This window comes from Poecilia mexicana, unplaced genomic scaffold (genome assembly GCF_051168715.1).
Source record: "Poecilia mexicana isolate PSO_F unplaced genomic scaffold, ASM5116871v1 scaffold_18, whole genome shotgun sequence".
Classification (NCBI taxonomy): Eukaryota; Metazoa; Chordata; class Actinopteri; order Cyprinodontiformes; family Poeciliidae; genus Poecilia; species Poecilia mexicana.
This window is the reverse complement of record NW_028263387.1, coordinates 28,466,102-28,483,613: the sequence shown is the minus strand read 5'-3', so window position 1 is coordinate 28,483,613 and position 17,512 is coordinate 28,466,102. Positions and strand designations below refer to the sequence as shown.

The following is a 17,512-nucleotide window of genomic DNA, read 5'->3' as shown; positions in this document are numbered from 1 at the left end:
GTTATTAAAATCTTCTGGTTAAACTATGTTTTACCGTTAAAGTTTTAATCAGGCACAGATTAGGACACCTTATTTTATGGCCCAATCTCCCGCCCTCGCAGGCTGTTGGTCCTGATTGGTCAGAAGTGGTTAGAGGCGGGACTAAGACGCTGGCCTGTAAACCCTCAGGCTCCGTTATCCCTCAGATAAAGCAGCTAGTAATTATCTCGGTATTTTGGTGGAATTCCTTCAGTTTATATGAAATCACGGCTCACTTCACGGCGCGCACAGACACGGACACGCACGCGGACATGCGCAGAGCTGTGCGGGGTTCTATTTCCGGTCAGACCTGAGGAGTATAAGGGATTTTTAGTGAAGGGGCGTGTGTTAGCCACAGGAGGCTAGCTGCTGCAGCTACATGTTTGGTTCCACTGGGCTCATTAATTATTCATGAGGGCGCGGTGCTATTGGCGGAAGGACAGTAGGGGGCGGGGATTGTTTTAGAGGCGAAAGCTGTTTGGTTAAATTTTCATAAACAAGAGGAAGAGGAGGAGACACGGTGAGTTTGATCATCGTCTTCATCAGGCAGGTCTGCTGAGGTTCTGTCTCAGTTCAGTCCGGCTGTAGTGACTGGGTTCTGGAGCTGGATCCAGATCTAACGGGATCCAGATCTAACTAAACTTTGATAACTCCTGTTTCCCCGTCAGGAGATCTGCCAACTTCTCCATCTGCAGTCAGATTCAGGATCATTAAAACACGGAGAGTTAGGAGGAACTCTGAGTTTAATTATTATATTTATTCCATATTAATATGAGGCTCATGAACCTCAGATTTAACATTATTTTAGACCAACTGATCCGTGGCATACAGAGATGCCCAGAATGTTTCACATGTAAATGTGACCTGGAGAGGTCAGAGGTCACTCCTCCTGCAGCTCAGGGAGGAGAAGAGTCAGTGGAGGGCATGGAAACTTCAGTCTGCTGGAAAGAGATATGGGGAAAATAAATGAGAAATGATTAACTTATGACAAGATTAATTAATTATTCTTTAAATATTTAGAAGAATATCATCATTAATGTTACATGAGATACCAGAATAGTTTCCGAGTATTAGAATCTAAACAGTTTTTGCCTGGCATCTGATATTTCCTTATCTAAACTGTAGTTCAGGCAACATTCATGTTTAACTTCCTCAGAGGATTTAAACACAGTAGTTATCACTATGGCAACCAGACATGGCCCAGCTGTTTGTTAGCTTGTCTCTGATTGGCTGTGCCACTGACTCCGCTCCCTCTCTCTGCAGATCTCTGATTGGCTGAGCCCTCATCAGGATGTCTCTGGAAAAAGACCCGGTCAGACTAAGCCCCGCCTTCCCTCCCCCTGTCAGCCTATCAGAGCAGCTGGATAAGCCCCACCCTCCCACCCATCCTAAAAATGGCCACCAGCTCCTCCTGCCCCCCCCTCCTCCTCCTGCAGCCAATCAGAGGATCGGGAAGAGGCGATTCTCTGTGGGTGTGGGCTTTAAAGGCGTGGCCAAACGCCGTCGCCGTGCCAACAGCGAGAGCCAGGCAGAGCCGGTGCTGCCGAGTCACTTCCTGTTGGGGGGGAACATCTTCGACCCGCTGAACCTGAACTCCCTGCTGGACGAGGAGGTCAACAGGTGGGGGAGGGGCAGCGGGGCAATTTCAGGAGGTTCTGGTAGCGCAGGAGGCTTTAGAACCAGGGTCTAGTCAAAGTCCAGGGAGAGAATGTCCACAAGGTTCTAACCCTGAGTTTCTGTTAGCCTAGCTTAAATTAGCCTAGCCTAGCTTAGCATGGCTAGTGCTAGGTCAACAGACTGATGTTTCCATTGGCTGTCTGAGCAAAGGTCAAAGGTTAACAAGCAGAACTTTGCCCTAATGGCAGCTGATCATCTGGACCAGAACCCAGGTCTCTGGGTCCATCAGTAGAACTTATCCAGGCTCCATGACCGGGTCAACCAGAACCGGCCCAAACTTTGCTGCCTCATGGGGTGATGAAGAGCCAGACGGGTTCTGGTTGGTTCTGATCCTCTGGGTTCCACCAGAGAATCCGATCGGTTCCGAGTTCAGGTTCTAGAAGGAGAAGATGCTTTCAGGAGCATCAAGGAAAGATCAGCTGCTGGTGGTTCTGGTTCTGGACCTGGTGGTTCTGGTTCTGGACCTGGTGGTTCTGGATCTGCACCTGGTGGTTCTGTTTCTGTACCTGGTGGTTCTGTTCTGGACCTGGTGGTTCTGTTTCTGTACCTGGTGGTTCTGTTCTGGACCTGGTGGTTCTGGATCTGCACCTGGTGGTTCTGTTTCTGTACCTGGTGGTTCTGTTCTGGACCTGGTGGTTCTGGTTCTGTACCTGGTGGTTCTGTTCTGGACCTGGTGGTTCTGGATCTGCACCTGGTGGTTCTGTTTCTGTACCTGGTGGTTCTGTTCTGGACCTGGTGGTTCTGGTTCTGTACTTGGTGGTTCTGTTCTGGACCTGGTGGTTCTGGTTCTGTACCTGGTGGTTCTGGTTCTGTACCTGGTGGTTCTCTTTCTGGACCCGGTAGTTCTGGATCTGCACCTGGTGGTTCTGTTTCTGTACCTGGTGGTTCTGTTCTGGACCTGGTGGTTCTGGTTCTGGACCCGGTGGTTCTGTTCTGGACCTGGTGGTCCTGGTTCTGGACCTGGTGGTTCTGTTCTGTACCTGGTGGTTCTGTTCTGGACCTGGTGGTTCTGGTTCTGGACCCAGTGGTTCTGGTCGACCATCATTACTTCAGTCCCGTTGATGTCTCGTGGACAGCTCAGTGTTCTCCCTCCCTCCCTCAGAGCGACCAATCAGGAGACGCCGCGCTGCTCCCCCCTGCCGTCCCGCAGCAGAGACGCCGTGGAGATCCTGGTCCCCCGTGACGTCACTGACCCCCTGAACCTGAGGGGGGAGGACGGGGACGCTGCCGCTGTCCTGCTGTCCCCGCTGAAGTCCCGGAGGAGACACCGCTACCGACAGCATGGGGGCGGAGGGGAGAAGGAGGAAACGCCCGCCAGGCTGTTCCTGCCCTCAGCTGGACCCTCAGGTAACACCTGCTGCAGTTCCTCTGGCCTCAACTGAGGGCGCTGTCCTCTAACGTGTCTCTCTTCCAGTTCCTGCGTCTCCTCTGTCCTGTGAACTCAACACCTCCATCACCTGCCGGGACGATGTAGCTCCGCCTCCCATTCTGCCACGCAGACACACCCACCCCCCACCTGGGAGCCGCCGCCGCCGCACCGCCTCCACCAGGTCGGCTGATGGAAGCGTTACCGTGGAAACCACAAAGCTGCCAGCCAAGTTCCAGACGCCGCTGGTGGGAGGGGCTAAAGCCAGCAGGTGGGTGTGGTGTAGAGCTGCGTTCTGATTGGTCAGTCTGTATAGACCTGCGTTCTGATTGGCCCATGGGGTCATGTGACCTCCCCGTCTCCCCCTGCAGGTGTGGAGGTCCTGGCCTTGGCTCCGCCCCCACCTCAGAGAGGAAAAAGAACCACCAGCGCTATCAGCATGGGAACCACTGCCGTTACTATGGCTACCACGGTTTCTACGGCGACAGCCACGAGGGGCGGGTGGGGGCGGAGCCTGACCCGCGGCTCCGCCTCCTAGAAGCCGAATGGTTCAGAGACCGGACGGTTCTGGACGTGGGCTGCGGCGCCGGTCACATGACCCTGGCCATCGCCAGGAGGTTTAACCCCGCCCACATCCTGGGGGTGGAGCTAGACGGGCGGCTGGTTCACGCCGCCAGGCAGAACATCCGTCACTTCCTGTCACATGACCTGGTGGCGGCACACAGACAGGAAGTGATGCGGGCGGCACCCCCCCTCCCCGTCTCCTTCAGGGTCAGTCGGGGTCCTCTCTCGGCTCCGCCCCTTCTGCCGCCATCATCATCCTCCTCCAGGTTCCCAGACAACGTCACCTTCATCCAGGTGAGTCTGTAGGCGTCCTCCGTACTGCCCGATGGAAAATACAGCATTAAACCTGATTATTGATCGTTTACCTGTGGAGCATGTTGGTCTCACCTGTACTCAGTTAACTTCCATGGTAACCTGTCCGACTCCGCCCACAGGGCGACTACGTGTCTGAGGGGGAGGCGTGGCCTGGGCGGGGCCAGTATGACGTCATCTTGGCTCTGGGCGTCACCAAGTGGGTGCAGCTGCAGTCGGGTGACCGGGGCGTGGTCCGGCTGTTCAGACGGGCCTATCAGAGCCTGGCGCCGGGCGGAACGCTGATCCTGGAGCCGCAGCCCTGGAGCGGCTACGCCCGCAGCAACAGGGTGAGGAGGGGGGAGACACCTGGTTCTGATGGGTCCAGAGGTTCTGACCTGGTTCTGATGGGTCCAGAGGTTCTGACCTGGTTCTGTTTGATCCCAGGACTCGATGCTGCGTCACTTCAGAACTCTGAGGCTCCGACCAGAACTATTCACCTCCCTGCTCACCGACACCATCGGCTTCATCTCCTACAGACCGCTCACACACACAGGTAACACACACAGGTAACACACACAGGTAACACACACATCCAGCTAGCTGCTAGCCCCCCTGCAGTCTATACAGGTTGGTCATCATTCTCATTGATAATAAATTATCATATTCATTCTATAACATGAGTGTCTCTGCGTTCCCTCTTTGGTTCCTCGCTACGGCTACGTTAGCGTTGGTGTTAGCACAGCAGGCCTGAAGTCTCACTTACAATTCCTGGCTGAAATCTGGTTTTGTTTCTGGTCGTTCGTGATAAAAAACCCCGACTGCAAAGCTGAAGATGGCTGCCGCAGCGCTCTGTTTACAGCAGTAAAGATGGCCGCCGCAGCGCTCTGTTTACAGCAGTAAAGATGGCCGCCGCAGAGCTCTGTTTACAGCAGTAAAGATGGCCGCCGCAGAGCTCTGTTTACAGCAGTAAAGATGGCCGCCGCAGAGCTCTGTTTACAGCAGTAAAGATGGCCGCCGCAGCGCTCTGTTTGCAGCAGTAAAGATGGCCGCCGCAGTGCTTTATTTGCAGCAGTAAAGATGGCCGCCGCAGCGCTCTATTTACAGCAGTAAAGATGGCCGCCGCAGCGCTCTGTTTGCAGCAGTAAAGATGGCCGCCGCAGCGCTCTGTTTGCAACAGTAAAGATGGCCGCCGCAGAGCTCTGTTTGCAGCAGTAAAGATAGCCGCCGCAGCGCTCTGTTTGCAACAGTAAAGATGGCCGCCGCAGTGCTCTGTTTGCAACAGTAAAGATGGCCACCGCAGCGCTCTGTTTGCAGCAGTAAAGATGGCCGCCGCAGTGCTCTGTTTACAGCAGTAAAGATGGCCGCCGCAGCACTCTATTTACAGCAGTAAAGATGGCCGCCGCAGCGCTCTGTTTGCAGCAGTAAAGATGGCCGCCGCAGCGCTCTGTTTGCAGCAGTAAAGATGGCCGCCGCAGCGTTCTGTTTGCAGCAGTAAAGATGGCCGCCGCAGCGCTCTGTTTACAGCAGTAAAGATGGCCGCCGCAGCGCTCTGTTTGCAGCAGTAAAGATGGCCGCCGCATCGCTCTGTTTACAGCAGTAAAGATGGCCGCCGCAGCGCTCTGTTTACAGCAGTAAAGATGGCTGCCATCTCTGGATGTATTGTAAAGTTGCTGAGAGCGACAGCATGATCAGCAGGAAGCTGATTCTCAGAAAGCTAACAGCTAATAGCAGCAGCCTTTAGTGGAGCGCTGACTGCAGCTTCTGACCCGGTTCTGTTTGGATGTTGGACCAGGAGTGGTTGGTGGGGATGTGATGCGTTCACTGACTCAGACTGTTTTCATCCCTTTATTATTTTCAGACGTTCATTTAGAGTCTGTCTTCTTCTGTTGCTGAATTCTGACACTTGTTGGATAAAATGTGACGTTCTGCCTCCAGACGCTTTGAGAAATATCGGATTTAGTTCCACATCTGGAAGAGGAACAGATCGGATTTATTGTTGGAAAGATCGGAGTCGGCCGATCTGTGGAGGAAAAGTCGTATTTGGTTCAGATTCTCCTGCTGTGAACGTTAAACACTTCCTGTCAGACCAGCAGCAGCTGTATGTAAACTAATGACCCATCGTTACCCAGCTTGTGACATCACAGCATCTGAACAGTGAACCTCCTCTGATTGGTCGAGTCGCTCATGTGACCTCACCTGTTTCTGATCTGTTTCCAGGTAACCAGAGACCCATCTACCTGTTCCACAAGGGCTCCACCCACAGGAAGTGACATCACTGATAGATCTGCTTGGACATCAGAGCCTCAGGAGGAAGTGATGTCAGACTGCACTGAGCATGCTCAGTGGGACCTGTTGGAGCGGTCAGGTGACCTCACTGACATCAACCTGATTCTTCTTGGTCTTTTTCATAATAAAGTGAGTTGAGCTGCTGCTGTGTTGGTTCTGGTTCTGATCCGGTAGTTTGGGTCACACATTAAATAAAACCAGGAGATAAAATGTGTCCGACCCGGTTCAGTGGTTCTGAGTGAGTCATCCTGGATCCAGATGAAAACATGACTAGTGGCTCTGCAGGAGGACTGAGGTCCGGTCCGGATGAGGAGTCCACGGCGCCCCCTGGTGGACGCTGATGGACTCCGCCCCCTGGTTTCCTCTACCGACCAATCAGAGGGAGCCCTCCTGATCACATGACGTGCTGCTTCCATCAGCGCCCCCTGGTATCCCTCGAGGACTTTCTGCGGTACCCAATTGGACTGGAACCGGACAGGATCAGAACCACCATGATGGAGAAGAACCGGGTCAGAAACAAAGAGAGTGATCAGATCAGTTACTATGGTTACGTGACGAACCACCACGAATCAGAGCCCGTGGTGTGAGACTAGGATGTCCTTAAAGACAACGAGGACGTCTGATGGACAAACCAGCAGATCAGACGATCAGCAGTAGGATGGACAGAAGGTAAGACACTAAACCATGTCCAGGTGCGTCCTCAGCTAACACCATGTAGCTAACAGCGTATGGCTAACAGAATGTTGGTAACAGCATGTGGCTAACATCAGGTAGCTAACACCATGGAGCTAACGGAAGGTAGCTAGCAGCATGTGGCTAAAATCAGGTAGCTAACACCATGGAGCTAACGGATGGTAGCTAGCAGCATGTGGCTAACATCAGGTAGCTAACACCATGGAGCTAACGGAAGGTATCTAGCAGCATGTGGCTAAAATCAGGTGGCTAACAGCATGTAGCTAACAGCGTGTGCAGCATGTGGCTAACATGCAGGTGGCTAACAGCATGTAGCTAACAGCGTGTGCAGCAGGTGGCTAACAGCATGTAGCTAACAGCATGTGCAGCATGTGGCTAACATCAGGTGGCTAACATCAGGTGGCTAACAGCATGTAGCTAACAGCGTGTGCAGCATGTGGCTAACAGCGTGTGCAGCATGTGGCTAACATCAGGTGGCTAACATCAGGTGGCTAACAGCATGTAGCTAACAGCGTGTGCAGCATGTGGCTAACATCAGGTGGCTAACATCAGGTGGCTAACAGCATGTAGCTAACAGCGTGTGCAGCATGTGGCTAACAGCATGTAGCTAACAGCATGTGCAGCAGGTCGCCCAGAACAACATTCAGCATTAATCTGTTATCCATCTACAGAAACTCTTTAATGAGTTACATTTTATTTCTGTTAGGGATCAATAAATTTTTCTGGAACTGATTCTATTAGATTGGACCTGATTGGGTCTGCAGCCTGATCAGAACCGATCGGCTGCTGACTGATTTTCTTCAGTTCGGTTCCTTCAAACCAGCCTGATCCTCTGGCGCCCTCTGGTGGAGACGGAGCAGGACAGCAGGATGGTTCTCCTCTGGGTCGGCCCGGTTCTGATCCGGTCCAAACAGAATTTGAGGACAGAGATGGAACCAGGTCCACCGGGTCGGGTCCTGGTTCTGTCTGCTGTTAGAGGACATTCTGGACTCCAGACGTTCTGATCCACTGAGTTCCTGCAGAACTGACCTGACTGGACCATGTTCTGTTCAGAACCGGTCCGGTTCAGTGGACCAGAACCATGCAGTCAGTTCTGCTCTGCTCCACATGGGGGCGCTGTGTGTGACCTCTGACCTCTTTATGCAGATAAAACAGGAACTTTGATGGATGTAAATATTTTTATTAAATCATCAGATTATTGATTATTGATCATCTAACATGAGCTTCAGTAACAGCAGCTCAGTCAACTACAAGGTTATTATAAAGGTGACCAGCAGGGGGCGTGGTCTCTGCTACAGGGCCAGCTCTAGCCCCGCCTCATCACCATGGAAACCAGGAAGGTGAAAGGTCGTTCCATCTGCCCCCTCCAGGCTGTCGTCTGTCAGAGGATGAAGGTCGTTCCTCTCATCTTCCTCGGCTTCACTGGCGTCTCCACCTGTTGATAGCAGTGTAGCTCCGCCCACTGGGCCCAAGGACACGCCCACTTCCTGGCTGCTCAGATGGAGGAGTGACGTCTGCAGCATCACCTGGGGGAGACAAGATGGTGGGCGGAGTCAGAAGGGGGTGGAGGATGGGCGGGGTTATAGATGGGGTGGAGTCATGTGGGGTTAAAGGTCAATGCTGAGTTGCAGTTTGACAGCGTCGCCTCCTTAGAGAGCTGCATTCTGATTGGCTGATGAGGCTGAGAGAAGCCATGTTGATGAAACACCTGATCTTGTCCTCTGTCCGTCAGACTGGTGGTGCTGGTGTTACTGGGAGGCAGCAGCAGCTCTGAGCTCTGACACACACACACACACACACACACACACACAGACAGCTGGGTCAGCTGACCTTTCTACAGGAAGTGATCTCTAAGTGAAGACGCCTCACCTCCTCTGAGTCCACCTGCTCCACCGCCTGCAGGAAGTGACATCATCAGATCAGAGGCAGACAGACAGGATGTCACACAACAGATTTATGTCCTCTGAGGACAGCAGGACGTCCAACAGGGAGCGGACCGACAAGGCTGTAAATCCCACCTCATTATTGGGGTGGGGGGGACCATAAGCAGGAACATTTTTAAGAGCAGTGTGTGTGTGTGTGTGTGTGTGGGGGGGGGGGGGGGGGGGGCTCGGCAAAGTTAAAGTTAAATGTAACGTAAAATGACCAAAAATAACTAAGTAGCAATAAATAACCAAAGTGTTTTTCTCAGTCAACAACCTGCTGAGACCCAAAGAGTCAAACTAAGATTAAAATGTTTAGATCTGAGTTTGGTTCAGTCACTGATCTAATCTCTGCTACAAAAACTTAAGGTTCTAAATAAAAACAAGTTTTAATAAGTAAGTCCACTTAATAAAATTACTCATAAATATTGATTTATTGCAGTGGCTCTCAATACAAGTCATGTGTTAGTGAAATTATAACAAGTTACTTTAAACTTTTGTTTGTTTGTTTTTTCATGTTCTGGATGGCTGAGAACCCAAATATGTAGTAATTGAATATCTTGAAGAATCATAACTTAAACTTAAGGCTCAGTTTTCAAGAAAAATATTCTAAAGGCTGTACGTGGAAGATGGTAAGAAATAAAGACAAACTTTGTTTTACTGCCAGCTGCAGTCGGCTCCCATACTGAGCCGACTGCAGCTAATGCTAACGCTTAGCCGCTAAAGTTTCAAACTCTTATTAAAGTAAAACAGAGACAAATATAACTGAAATATTGTCTGCCTTCGACAGAAAATGGAGCTTAGTCTATGAAAGCAATGTAGCAGTTTAGCTAGCTTTGATTTCCAAAATTAGGGGGCGGGCGATTTATGCCCATGGGACCCGGTGTGTGTGTGTGTGTGTGTGTGTGTGTGTGTGTGTGTGTGTGTGTGTTACCGTGTCGTCCAGCTGCTGTCGGTCCTTCAACAGTTGAAACGCCTGTGAAAACAGTCGACATTAATTTACTGTTAGTAGTGAAGCATCTCCCTCGTCGTAGATCTTTGATCCTCTTCCTGTTTCTCTAACTTGTCATGTACAGCTGCTGCTGAGCATTATGGGTAATGTAGTTATATGTGGGGTTGATGTAACTCAGGACTGGTTCTGGTTCTTACCATGGACCTCTGGCTGGACTCTGAGGAGTCTGATGATGAAGAGGAGGAGGATGAAGAGGAGGACGATGTCCTCTGCTGAGGGACAGACGGGGCGGCGGTGACCTGGAGACAGAACCCAGCAGCACTGTGACGGGTCGCCTGGTTCTGGTTCTGGACTGAATCGGGTCGCCTGGTTCTGGTTCTGGACTGAATCGGGTCAGCTAACGGTTCTGGTGACTCCGCTGGTCTTCAGGGGACAGACATGAAGGACATGAAGTCACCACCCCAAGGTGGACCTGGTTCTCCTGGTTACCATGGGAACCAGGGAGCAGAACTGCTGGTTCTGACTCTCCATGTTTAATCAGTTTAATCAGAACATGTGGAGATGGACCACCAGAACCACCAGAACCATCAGAACCACAGTGGAACCTCTCAGTCTGACAGGATGTCCTCAGGTCCGTCCCCTCTAAGGTCCGGTTGTCTAAGGTTCTGGTCAGTCCGGTTCTCTCCTCTCATAATCCTGAAGCCTTTCCGTCCTATTGGACTCTTTTGGGTCTTAAAGCTCCAGATCTGGACCAGAACCAGAGTCCGGTTCCCATCAGAACCTTCTGTCTAAAGCCTTACCGCAGTTTGGGCCACTTGCTGCTGCAGAACCATCAGAACCAGGTCTCCATGTTTCCCAGGAAGCTGTTCGAAGACAAACACGGGTCACTGATCCGGTTTGGTTCTGATAGAACCCATCATCAGGTCCAATCTTACAGGAGCAGCCTGGTTCTGATCCAGCAGGCTGAGGAGGATCAAACACGTCCACATGCTGGTCCGATCCGGCAGCGGCTGCTCCAAGATCAGGGACGGGTCCAGGTTCTGGATGGATCCTGACCGGGTCTTCTGGTTCTGGATGGATCCTGACCGGGTCTTCTGGTTCTGGGTCTCTTATTCTCCTGAACAGGAAGTGGGCTGTGGTCATGTGACCCGCTGTTCCGCCCCCCTCCTCCAGCCCATCGACCTCAATAACAGGCTGATTTACGGCCCGGTTCTGGTTCTGGTGTTGCTTCATGTCTGAGGGGAACCGCAGGAAGCCCTGTCATCAGAACATTCCTGGGATTACTCCAGAACCGCCTCCATTCCTGGTCAGAACTTTGTCCTAAGCTACATGGTCACACAGGGCCCGGTTCTGCTGGAGGAGGAGCATGAACCTCCCATCAGAACCCGGACTGGTTCTGGTAGGAGACGGACCCAGTGACCCAGTGACATGATCGATATATTTGATAGAATAGAGCCACCCCTGTTCTGACCTTCCCTGGTTCTGTTAGGCCCAGAACCAGAACCTGTGGAGCGCACTGATCCCAGCTGATCAGAACCAGCTGCAGGATGTGACCCGGTTCTGATGAACTGGGCTCAGACGGCTGGAGGTTCTGTAGGATTCTCCTGAGCAGCTTTTGGACCGGGCCAAGAGGTTCTGATCAACTGTTCATGGTTATCCTTCATAATTGGACCCAGGAGTATCAGAACCAGAACCATTCATGTGGAGGATCAGCGTTCTGAGGCCCGGTCAGAGATTGGACCAGAACCAGCCGCTGTTTGGGTCAGAGTTCTGTTCTGGTATTGGGTCGGATTATCCTGCCGACCCAAACAGCAGCTGAACATCTGGAGGCGCCGACCCGGTCTGAAGGTTCTGGACCCGAACCAGCAGCTCAGAGGAACCAGAACATCTGGGCCGGAGGAGGTTCTGCCGGGCCTCATCTGGACCAGGAGATTACCGAGTTAGTCCAGAGCTGACCTTTGACCTGTGACATCATCACCAGTAGCCTTTCTGCAGCCGGACCGGACCGGACCAGAACAGGATAGATCCAGTCCATCCATCAGAACCAGAACCAGGCGGATTGGTCCAGACCTCATCTCCAGAACCAAGAACTGCTCCAGATGTTAAAGGTTCTGTTGGGTCAGAACCGCCGATCAGCAGGAGACGTTCTACCAGAACAAAGAACTTTAATCGGTTCTGCTCAAACTGGACCTCTGAGGTTCTGAAGCATCAACAGTTAACGGGTCAAGAACCACAGAACCAACTGGACCGGTCCAACTTCACTTTATTAAACACAGAACAATTCAATAAATACAGCAATCCTGACCCGGTTCTGCTGACCCGGTTCAGCTCCATCCAGTGTTCTGGTCCAGATCCAGACTGTTCTGACCTTGGAGTGACTCTGGTTCTGAAGAACTGAGGGAAGCGGGTCAGGAGTCGGGTCAGAACCAGAACCGGTCAGGCGGCCCGCGGGCTGTAGTACGGCAGGGAGCGGATGAAGGAGTCCAGTCTGGTTCCGAACAGCTCGCTGTCCAGAGGCTGGCAGGACGGAACCAGAGGGTTCTTCACCACCAGGTCCACATAGAGCTGCAACACAGACGGGTCGGTCAGAACCTGGAACTGGACCAGAACCAGAACCGTTCTGGACCTGCCATCAGAACGAGATGAACTGATCTGAAATCTGCATTGGTTCCAACATAGAAAAACATTTCTAGATCAAGAATCGGTGACAGTGAGCTGATCCATAAGGCTGATCTAGACAGTCTAGTTCTATGCTCTGTGCTGATGTTGATTGATTGATTGATTGATACAGATATATCCCCTATATTTGTGCACTTATCCAAATCTTAATGAGATGAATTTAAGAATCATGAAACATTACATTTTACTTTATTTTGAAAAGCCGATAGCATTGATGTGTTTCCTGTCCTAACAGCGCCTCCTGCTGTCAGATGGTGAGGAGGAAAAACCCAGAGCTGATTATCCTACCGGTCTTTATCGGCCATTCACAGCTTTATGTTGGTTTTGATCAATAAGTTTGAAGTTAGCACATGGCTCATTAGCCTGATCACATGACTCAGGCCACATGCTAACAGGAGAACGTTAGCGGTGATGTCATCCACATGGAGAAACCAGAGGAAAATAAACAAGGCGGGACTGAATTCATGTCTGAAGGAACATTTCAGTTTCTCTGGATGAGCTGCTGAACTTTTGTTGTTTCAGATCATGATTATGATCCACAGGATGCTAACGGAGCTACTCTGCTAACGGGGCTACTCTGCTAACGGGGCTACTCTGCTAACGGATCTACTCTGCTAACGGAGTTGCTCTGCTAACGGGGCTGCTCTGCTAACGGATCTGCTCTGCTAACGGAGTTACTCTGCTAACAGGGCTGCTCTGCTAACGGATCTACTCTGCTAACGGGGCTACTCTGCTAACGGAGCTACTCTGCTAACGGATCTACTCTGCTAACGGGGCTACTCTGCTAACGGAGCTACTCTGCTAACGGATCTGTGACTGAGAAGCTGCGCCCCCCGCTGACCAACTGCATCTAAACACCTAAAATAAAATAATTATGTCAGGTTTTCTTCAGGCTGTAACATTGTCAACATGTTACAGTTATTACTGATTTATACTTATATTGATGAGACGTTCAGGAACGAATCGATTCCTCTGAACGGCTCCCTGCTGTGAACGGAGGGACTGGAGCTGCTGTTTGTTTTTCATCACGCTCTGATCACCTCAACGATTGTTATCTTTATTTAAATTAAAGTTATTTAAATAACAATAGATAAATACAATCAATAGAAATGTGTGGATAAGAGGATTGTTGTTTCTTTGCAACATTTAAACAAATGTTAATTTTAAATGTTTAAAGTCAATTTAGCACTATTTATCTGTATTAGATCAATATCAGCCGATACCTCAGATATCGGCCCGGTATTGGCAGTGAATGCATCGGTGCGTCTCTATTTAGAACCCAGAGAGAATAAAACCCGATTCTACTCCAGAACCAGAACCGGGCTCTGTGTGTGTGTAGCCTTGTTTTGCTACAATGTCAGGACCGTTGTTCCAACTTTGGGGACCAACTAGTCCTTATGGGACCCACAACCCGGGACCAGGCCTTGTTTTTGGGTTCTTAAGTTTGGAACTGAGTTTAGGATTCGTGTCAGGAGATTCGGCTGCAGAAATAAAACAGCAACAGAGGGAAAGTAGAGGAAAGTGCTGATGGAGACAGGAAGATCTATGAACGTGTGTGTGTGTGTGTGTGTGTGTCACCTACATTGCTGTAGATGTGCTGCAGTGTGTCCCTGGCGTTGCTCACTGACAGATCCGTGTTCATGACGAACTTCAGGCCGCTGGCCGTCTCGTAGTAATGGAGGCGGTACTTACTGGTCTGGAAGGACAGGAAGCCGTCCTTCCTGGAGACACGTTAAGGTCCACAGGAGGACAGGAGGACACACTGGTAACCTGGCAACCAGGTAGCTGATGAAGGATACATGTCCTGAGGAGACATCTTGCTGACGAAGGACCTGATGGAGAACAGCATCCCGTACATCAGCTTGAACTCCTGCGGACGGACGGACACACACACACACACACACACAGGTTAATGACTACTGACTGGTTATTGCTGGTTGTTTATTGGTTTGTTTCTGTGTGACGTCACCTCATCCTTAGAGATCCCCGCCTGCTTTTTCCGGTTCCACTCATTGTAAAACAAGCAGCTCCCATTCCGGTCAAATATGTACAAATTATGAACCGTCATCTGAAGCACAGACCACAAACTGGACAACCAACCAATCAATCAATAATCAATAAGTCATGTTAATAAATAGTGACAATAACTCAAGCTATACCGAATCAAAGATGTGCTTCTCCATATTTACAATATTTATTGCAATAATTTTCTAATGTGTCTTAAAGTTTTAAAAGTTGGAATCAAATGTAAAGTTTTTTTTAAATGGAGTCTGGTTCATCTCGGCGGTCAGATGGAGTTTAAAAGCCAAATAATAATAATTAAAGCCCAGAATCCAGATTAAACGTACAGACACATACAGTTAGAGAGATCCTGAGACCAAGTATTGTGGAAAAAACTAAAAAGTAAACGTTAAAACAACAATAATCTGATTATTTGCGTCGGGAACTGTTTACCTTCTTTTCCTGTCTCCGTCAGGACCTCACTGCGGTAGCTGTTCGCTTACATGCCGGATTTAAATCTTTTTTGCTTAAATAAAGATAAGTTATAGTTAGGGATTTTTTTTATTTTAATTTTTTAGTTTATTTAGTTGTGTTTTTAAGCAGACAGTTTATTATGGATAGTGAACTGCTTATGACTGTTTTCACTTCAGAGGTTTCCATTTCAGTGCCTGCGTATAATGAATTAAATCCCGGCGGTATTACCGGACACCTCCTCCTTCACTCAGCGTTGAGCTAAGTGAAAAAAAAGATGGCGGCCGCATCTTCTATGATGCCGATCTTCGGGCATCAGATTTTCTCTAAAAATGACCTGGTTCCGGACTGGAGCAGGGAGGAAGTCAGCACAGGGGTAGGTGCGGGGCTGGCGGGACCAGAGTGGACTGCATTCGGGTCGGTTCGGTTCTTGTTGGGGCAATTTTAAGTCAGAAATGTGTCAGAATGAGACAGCAGATATGCTGCAGCTAGCTGTGGCCAACGTTTGCTCACGCTGGTTGATTAAAGATTAGGAAGTTAAATAAAGATCAGAAATTATGATATTTAATAAAGGTCTTTAGGGCCAAAAACATTGAATAAAGTTTCGAACCGGTACGGGAGCAGAACTTCCGCCGGTCTGACCCGCTCAGTGGTTCTTTTATTCCTCTTATTGTGTTGAAGGGATGGCTAATGGTCTTGTTTCTATTGTCGGACAAATCGTTTGTAAAGTTAACGTGTCCGACAAAGAGCTCGTAAAATAAAAGTGAGTTTAACAGCAACATAAAAGCATGCCCTCTGTCTGATGATTGGTGCAAGACTTAGCTTTTGTAAAAAACCACTGGGGGAAACAAAGAGATGCTTCTATTATCATCTCCTTTATGCGTCCCTGTGGTTTGAGTTGTCCGATAATTAACTGACCCAGTGAAGGCGACCAGAACCAGCTGAGGTCTGCTGAACAGAACCGTTCTAAGCTTACTGTGTATGTTTCAGACCACCATCATGGCGGTGGAATACGATGGAGGAGTGGTGATTGGAGCCGACTCCCGGACCACCACAGGGTGAGGAAACCTGGGAGGTAACCATGGTTACCTGTCCCAGGTAGACTCACCTGTCTCTCTCTCTCTCTCTCTCTCAGAGCTTACATCGCCAACAGAGTGACGGACAAACTGACCCGAATCCACGACAGGATCTACTGCTGCAGGTGGGTCCTGGTGCCGCTGCAGGAGGACAGCCGGGGTTCTGGTCCCAGTTCTGGTTCTAATCGGTCTTTCTGTGTGTTTCAGGTCTGGATCTGCTGCAGACACTCAGGCCATCGCTGAGGTTGTTTCCTACCAGCTGGGCTTCCACAGGTACCAGACCGGGTTGGTTAGCACTGTGTGGTTCTGACAGGTGAAGCTCTAATTGTCCCTCTGCCCCTCTGTCCCCCTCCCCCACAGTGTGGAGCTGGACGAGCCCCCCCTGGTGGAGACGGCGGCCAACCTGTTCAGAGCCAGCTGCTACCGGTACCGGGAGGAGCTGATGGCCGGGATCCTGGTGGCTGGCTGGGACCGCAGGAAGGGAGGACAGGTAGGATTACAGGGACACCTGGAGTCCCATAGCCCGGCTCTGACCTGGTTCTGTCCCAGTCCAACCTGGTTCTGTCCCACAGGTGTACTGCGTTCCCATTGGAGGGATGCTGGTCCGTCAGCCTGTTGCGGTGGGCGGCAGCGGCAGCACCTACGTCTATGGCTTCATGGACTCCAACTACAAACCGGGCCTGAACAAGGACCAGTGTCTGGAGCTGACGGCCTCAGGTAAGGCTGCTTCAGGGCATGCTGGGAGTTGGAGTCCTCAGGATCTGACTGTGTGTGTGTGTTGCAGCACTGTCTCTGGCCATGGAGAGGGACGGCTCCAGCGGTGGCGTCATCAGACTGGCCTCCATCTCTGAGGACGGCGTGGAGCGGCGGGTCATTCTGGGAGACCAGCTGCCCCGGTTCTCCACTCACTGAGCGCGCTCACTTCCTCTGTTCGTGTTACATGTGTTAATAAAGGTTTCAGTCTGTTACTCAGCTGGGTCGGCTCAGTCTGTTCTGATCAACATTATCAAACTGATGCAGTTCCCACAGACTCCAGCAGGGGGAGCCAGTCTAAACTGATACAGTTCCTTTAGTCTCCAGCAGGGGGAGCCAGTCTAAACTGATACAGTTCCTTTAGTCTCCAGCAGGGGGAGCCAGTCTAAACTGATACAGTTCCTTTAGTCTCCAGCAGGGGGAGCCAGTCTAAACTGATACAGTTCCTTTAGTCTCCAGCAGGGGGAGCCAGTCTAAACTGATACAGTTCCTTTAGTCTCCAGCAGGGGGAGCCAGTCTAAACTGATACAGTTCCTTTAGTCTCCCGCAGGGGGAGCCAGTCTCATTGAACCTGAGGTCCTGTTCCTCCTGCAGTGTAGCGGTTCATTCTCAGGCCTTGAACTCTTCCAGCTGCTCTAACCTTCATATTTTTTGGTTTGGTTTTTTTGAACTGATACCAGCTGAGTTTCCCCACGAAGGGACGGTCAGAGGAGGGGCGGAGCTCCCACCTGGCACCTGTCTGAACACCGGCGGTTCTTCT

At 50.7% G+C, this 17,512-nt stretch overlaps 4 protein-coding genes across 8 annotated transcripts; 2 read left to right on the top strand and 2 right to left on the bottom strand.

Annotated features, from left to right (window-relative positions):
* The first annotated feature begins 128 nt into the window (after window positions 1-128).
* On the top strand, window positions 129-6,348 carry mepceb (methylphosphate capping enzyme b). Its single transcript, XM_015012972.2, has 8 exons — window positions 129-538; window positions 1,282-1,638; window positions 2,798-3,042; window positions 3,110-3,332; window positions 3,433-3,919; window positions 4,060-4,266; window positions 4,364-4,472; window positions 6,137-6,348. Exons 2-8 carry the CDS (start codon window positions 1,310-1,312, stop codon window positions 6,187-6,189), a joined length of 1,653 nt encoding a protein of 550 aa, XP_014868458.2. The 5' UTR covers window positions 129-538; window positions 1,282-1,309; the 3' UTR covers window positions 6,190-6,348.
* A 1,709-nt stretch (window positions 6,349-8,057) lies between these two features.
* LOC106933614 (uncharacterized) lies at window positions 8,058-11,879 on the bottom strand. 5 transcript variants are annotated; one of them, XM_088015658.1, is made up of 8 exons: window positions 10,878-11,879; window positions 10,708-10,846; window positions 10,573-10,635; window positions 9,970-10,071; window positions 9,755-9,796; window positions 8,768-8,794; window positions 8,607-8,675; window positions 8,058-8,424 (listed from the first exon to the last, which is right to left on the bottom strand). In XM_088015658.1, the coding sequence occupies exons 1-8, from the start codon at window positions 11,003-11,005 to the stop codon at window positions 8,191-8,193; spliced, it is 804 nt and encodes a 267-aa protein (XP_087871784.1). In that variant the 5' UTR covers window positions 11,006-11,879; the 3' UTR covers window positions 8,058-8,190. The 5 variants fall into 5 exon arrangements, with proteins under 5 accessions (XP_087871784.1, XP_014868465.2, XP_014868466.2 ...); XM_015012979.2 differs by lacking the exons at window positions 8,607-8,675; window positions 10,878-11,879 and having other exon boundaries at window positions 8,729-8,794; window positions 10,708-10,866; XM_015012980.2 differs by lacking the exons at window positions 8,607-8,675; window positions 10,878-11,879 and having other exon boundaries at window positions 10,708-10,865.
* Window positions 11,880-12,018: 139 nt separating this feature from the next.
* On the bottom strand, window positions 12,019-14,519 carry trappc1 (trafficking protein particle complex subunit 1). The gene is made up of 4 exons (XM_015012982.2): window positions 14,421-14,519; window positions 14,251-14,321; window positions 14,034-14,172; window positions 12,019-12,337 (listed from the first exon to the last, which is right to left on the bottom strand). The coding sequence occupies exons 1-4, from the start codon at window positions 14,517-14,519 to the stop codon at window positions 12,209-12,211; spliced, it is 438 nt and encodes a 145-aa protein (XP_014868468.2). The 3' UTR covers window positions 12,019-12,208.
* A 637-nt stretch (window positions 14,520-15,156) lies between these two features.
* psmb6 (proteasome 20S subunit beta 6) lies at window positions 15,157-16,967 on the top strand. The gene is made up of 7 exons (XM_015012977.2): window positions 15,157-15,299; window positions 15,914-15,981; window positions 16,059-16,124; window positions 16,207-16,272; window positions 16,360-16,489; window positions 16,572-16,716; window positions 16,784-16,967. Exons 1-7 carry the CDS (start codon window positions 15,201-15,203, stop codon window positions 16,909-16,911), a joined length of 702 nt encoding a protein of 233 aa, XP_014868463.2. The 5' UTR covers window positions 15,157-15,200; the 3' UTR covers window positions 16,912-16,967.
* Window positions 16,968-17,512: the final 545 nt, after the last annotated feature.

Bases quoted from the DNA above. Each gene is read 5' to 3' on its own strand.
- mepceb (XM_015012972.2), top strand. From the start codon at position 1,310: ATGTCTCTGGAAAAAGACCCGGTCAGACTAAGCCCCGCCTTCCCTCCC. The intron at 4,267-4,363 runs GTGAGGAGGGGG...GTTTGATCCCAG, and splicing joins GCTACGCCCGCAGCAACAGG to GACTCGATGCTGCGTCACTT. The intron at 4,473-6,136 runs GTAACACACACA...ATCTGTTTCCAG, and splicing joins CAGACCGCTCACACACACAG to GTAACCAGAGACCCATCTAC.
- psmb6 (XM_015012977.2), top strand. From the start codon at position 15,201: ATGGCGGCCGCATCTTCTATGATGCCGATCTTCGGGCATCAGATTTTC. The intron at 15,982-16,058 runs GTGAGGAAACCT...TCTCTCTCTCAG, and splicing joins GACTCCCGGACCACCACAGG to AGCTTACATCGCCAACAGAG. The intron at 16,717-16,783 runs GTAAGGCTGCTT...TGTGTGTTGCAG, and splicing joins TCTGGAGCTGACGGCCTCAG to CACTGTCTCTGGCCATGGAG.
- trappc1 (XM_015012982.2), bottom strand. From the start codon at position 14,519: ATGACGGTTCATAATTTGTACATATTTGACCGGAATGGGAGCTGCTTG. The intron at 14,173-14,250 runs GTATCCTTCATC...ACGTGTCTCCAG, and splicing joins AAGATGTCTCCTCAGGACAT to GAAGGACGGCTTCCTGTCCT. The intron at 12,338-14,033 runs GTAGGTGACACA...TCTGTGTTGCAG, and splicing joins TGCAGCACATCTACAGCAAT to CTCTATGTGGACCTGGTGGT.
- LOC106933614 (XM_088015658.1), bottom strand. From the start codon at position 11,005: ATGAAGCAACACCAGAACCAGAACCGGGCCGTAAATCAGCCTGTTATT. The intron at 10,847-10,877 runs CCCAGAACCAGA...GTCAGGATCCAT, and splicing joins CTGTTCAGGAGAATAAGAGA to CCAGAACCAGAAGACCCGGT. The intron at 10,072-10,572 runs GTAAGGCTTTAG...TTCTGTCTCCAG, and splicing joins AGCAAGTGGCCCAAACTGCG to GTCACCGCCGCCCCGTCTGT.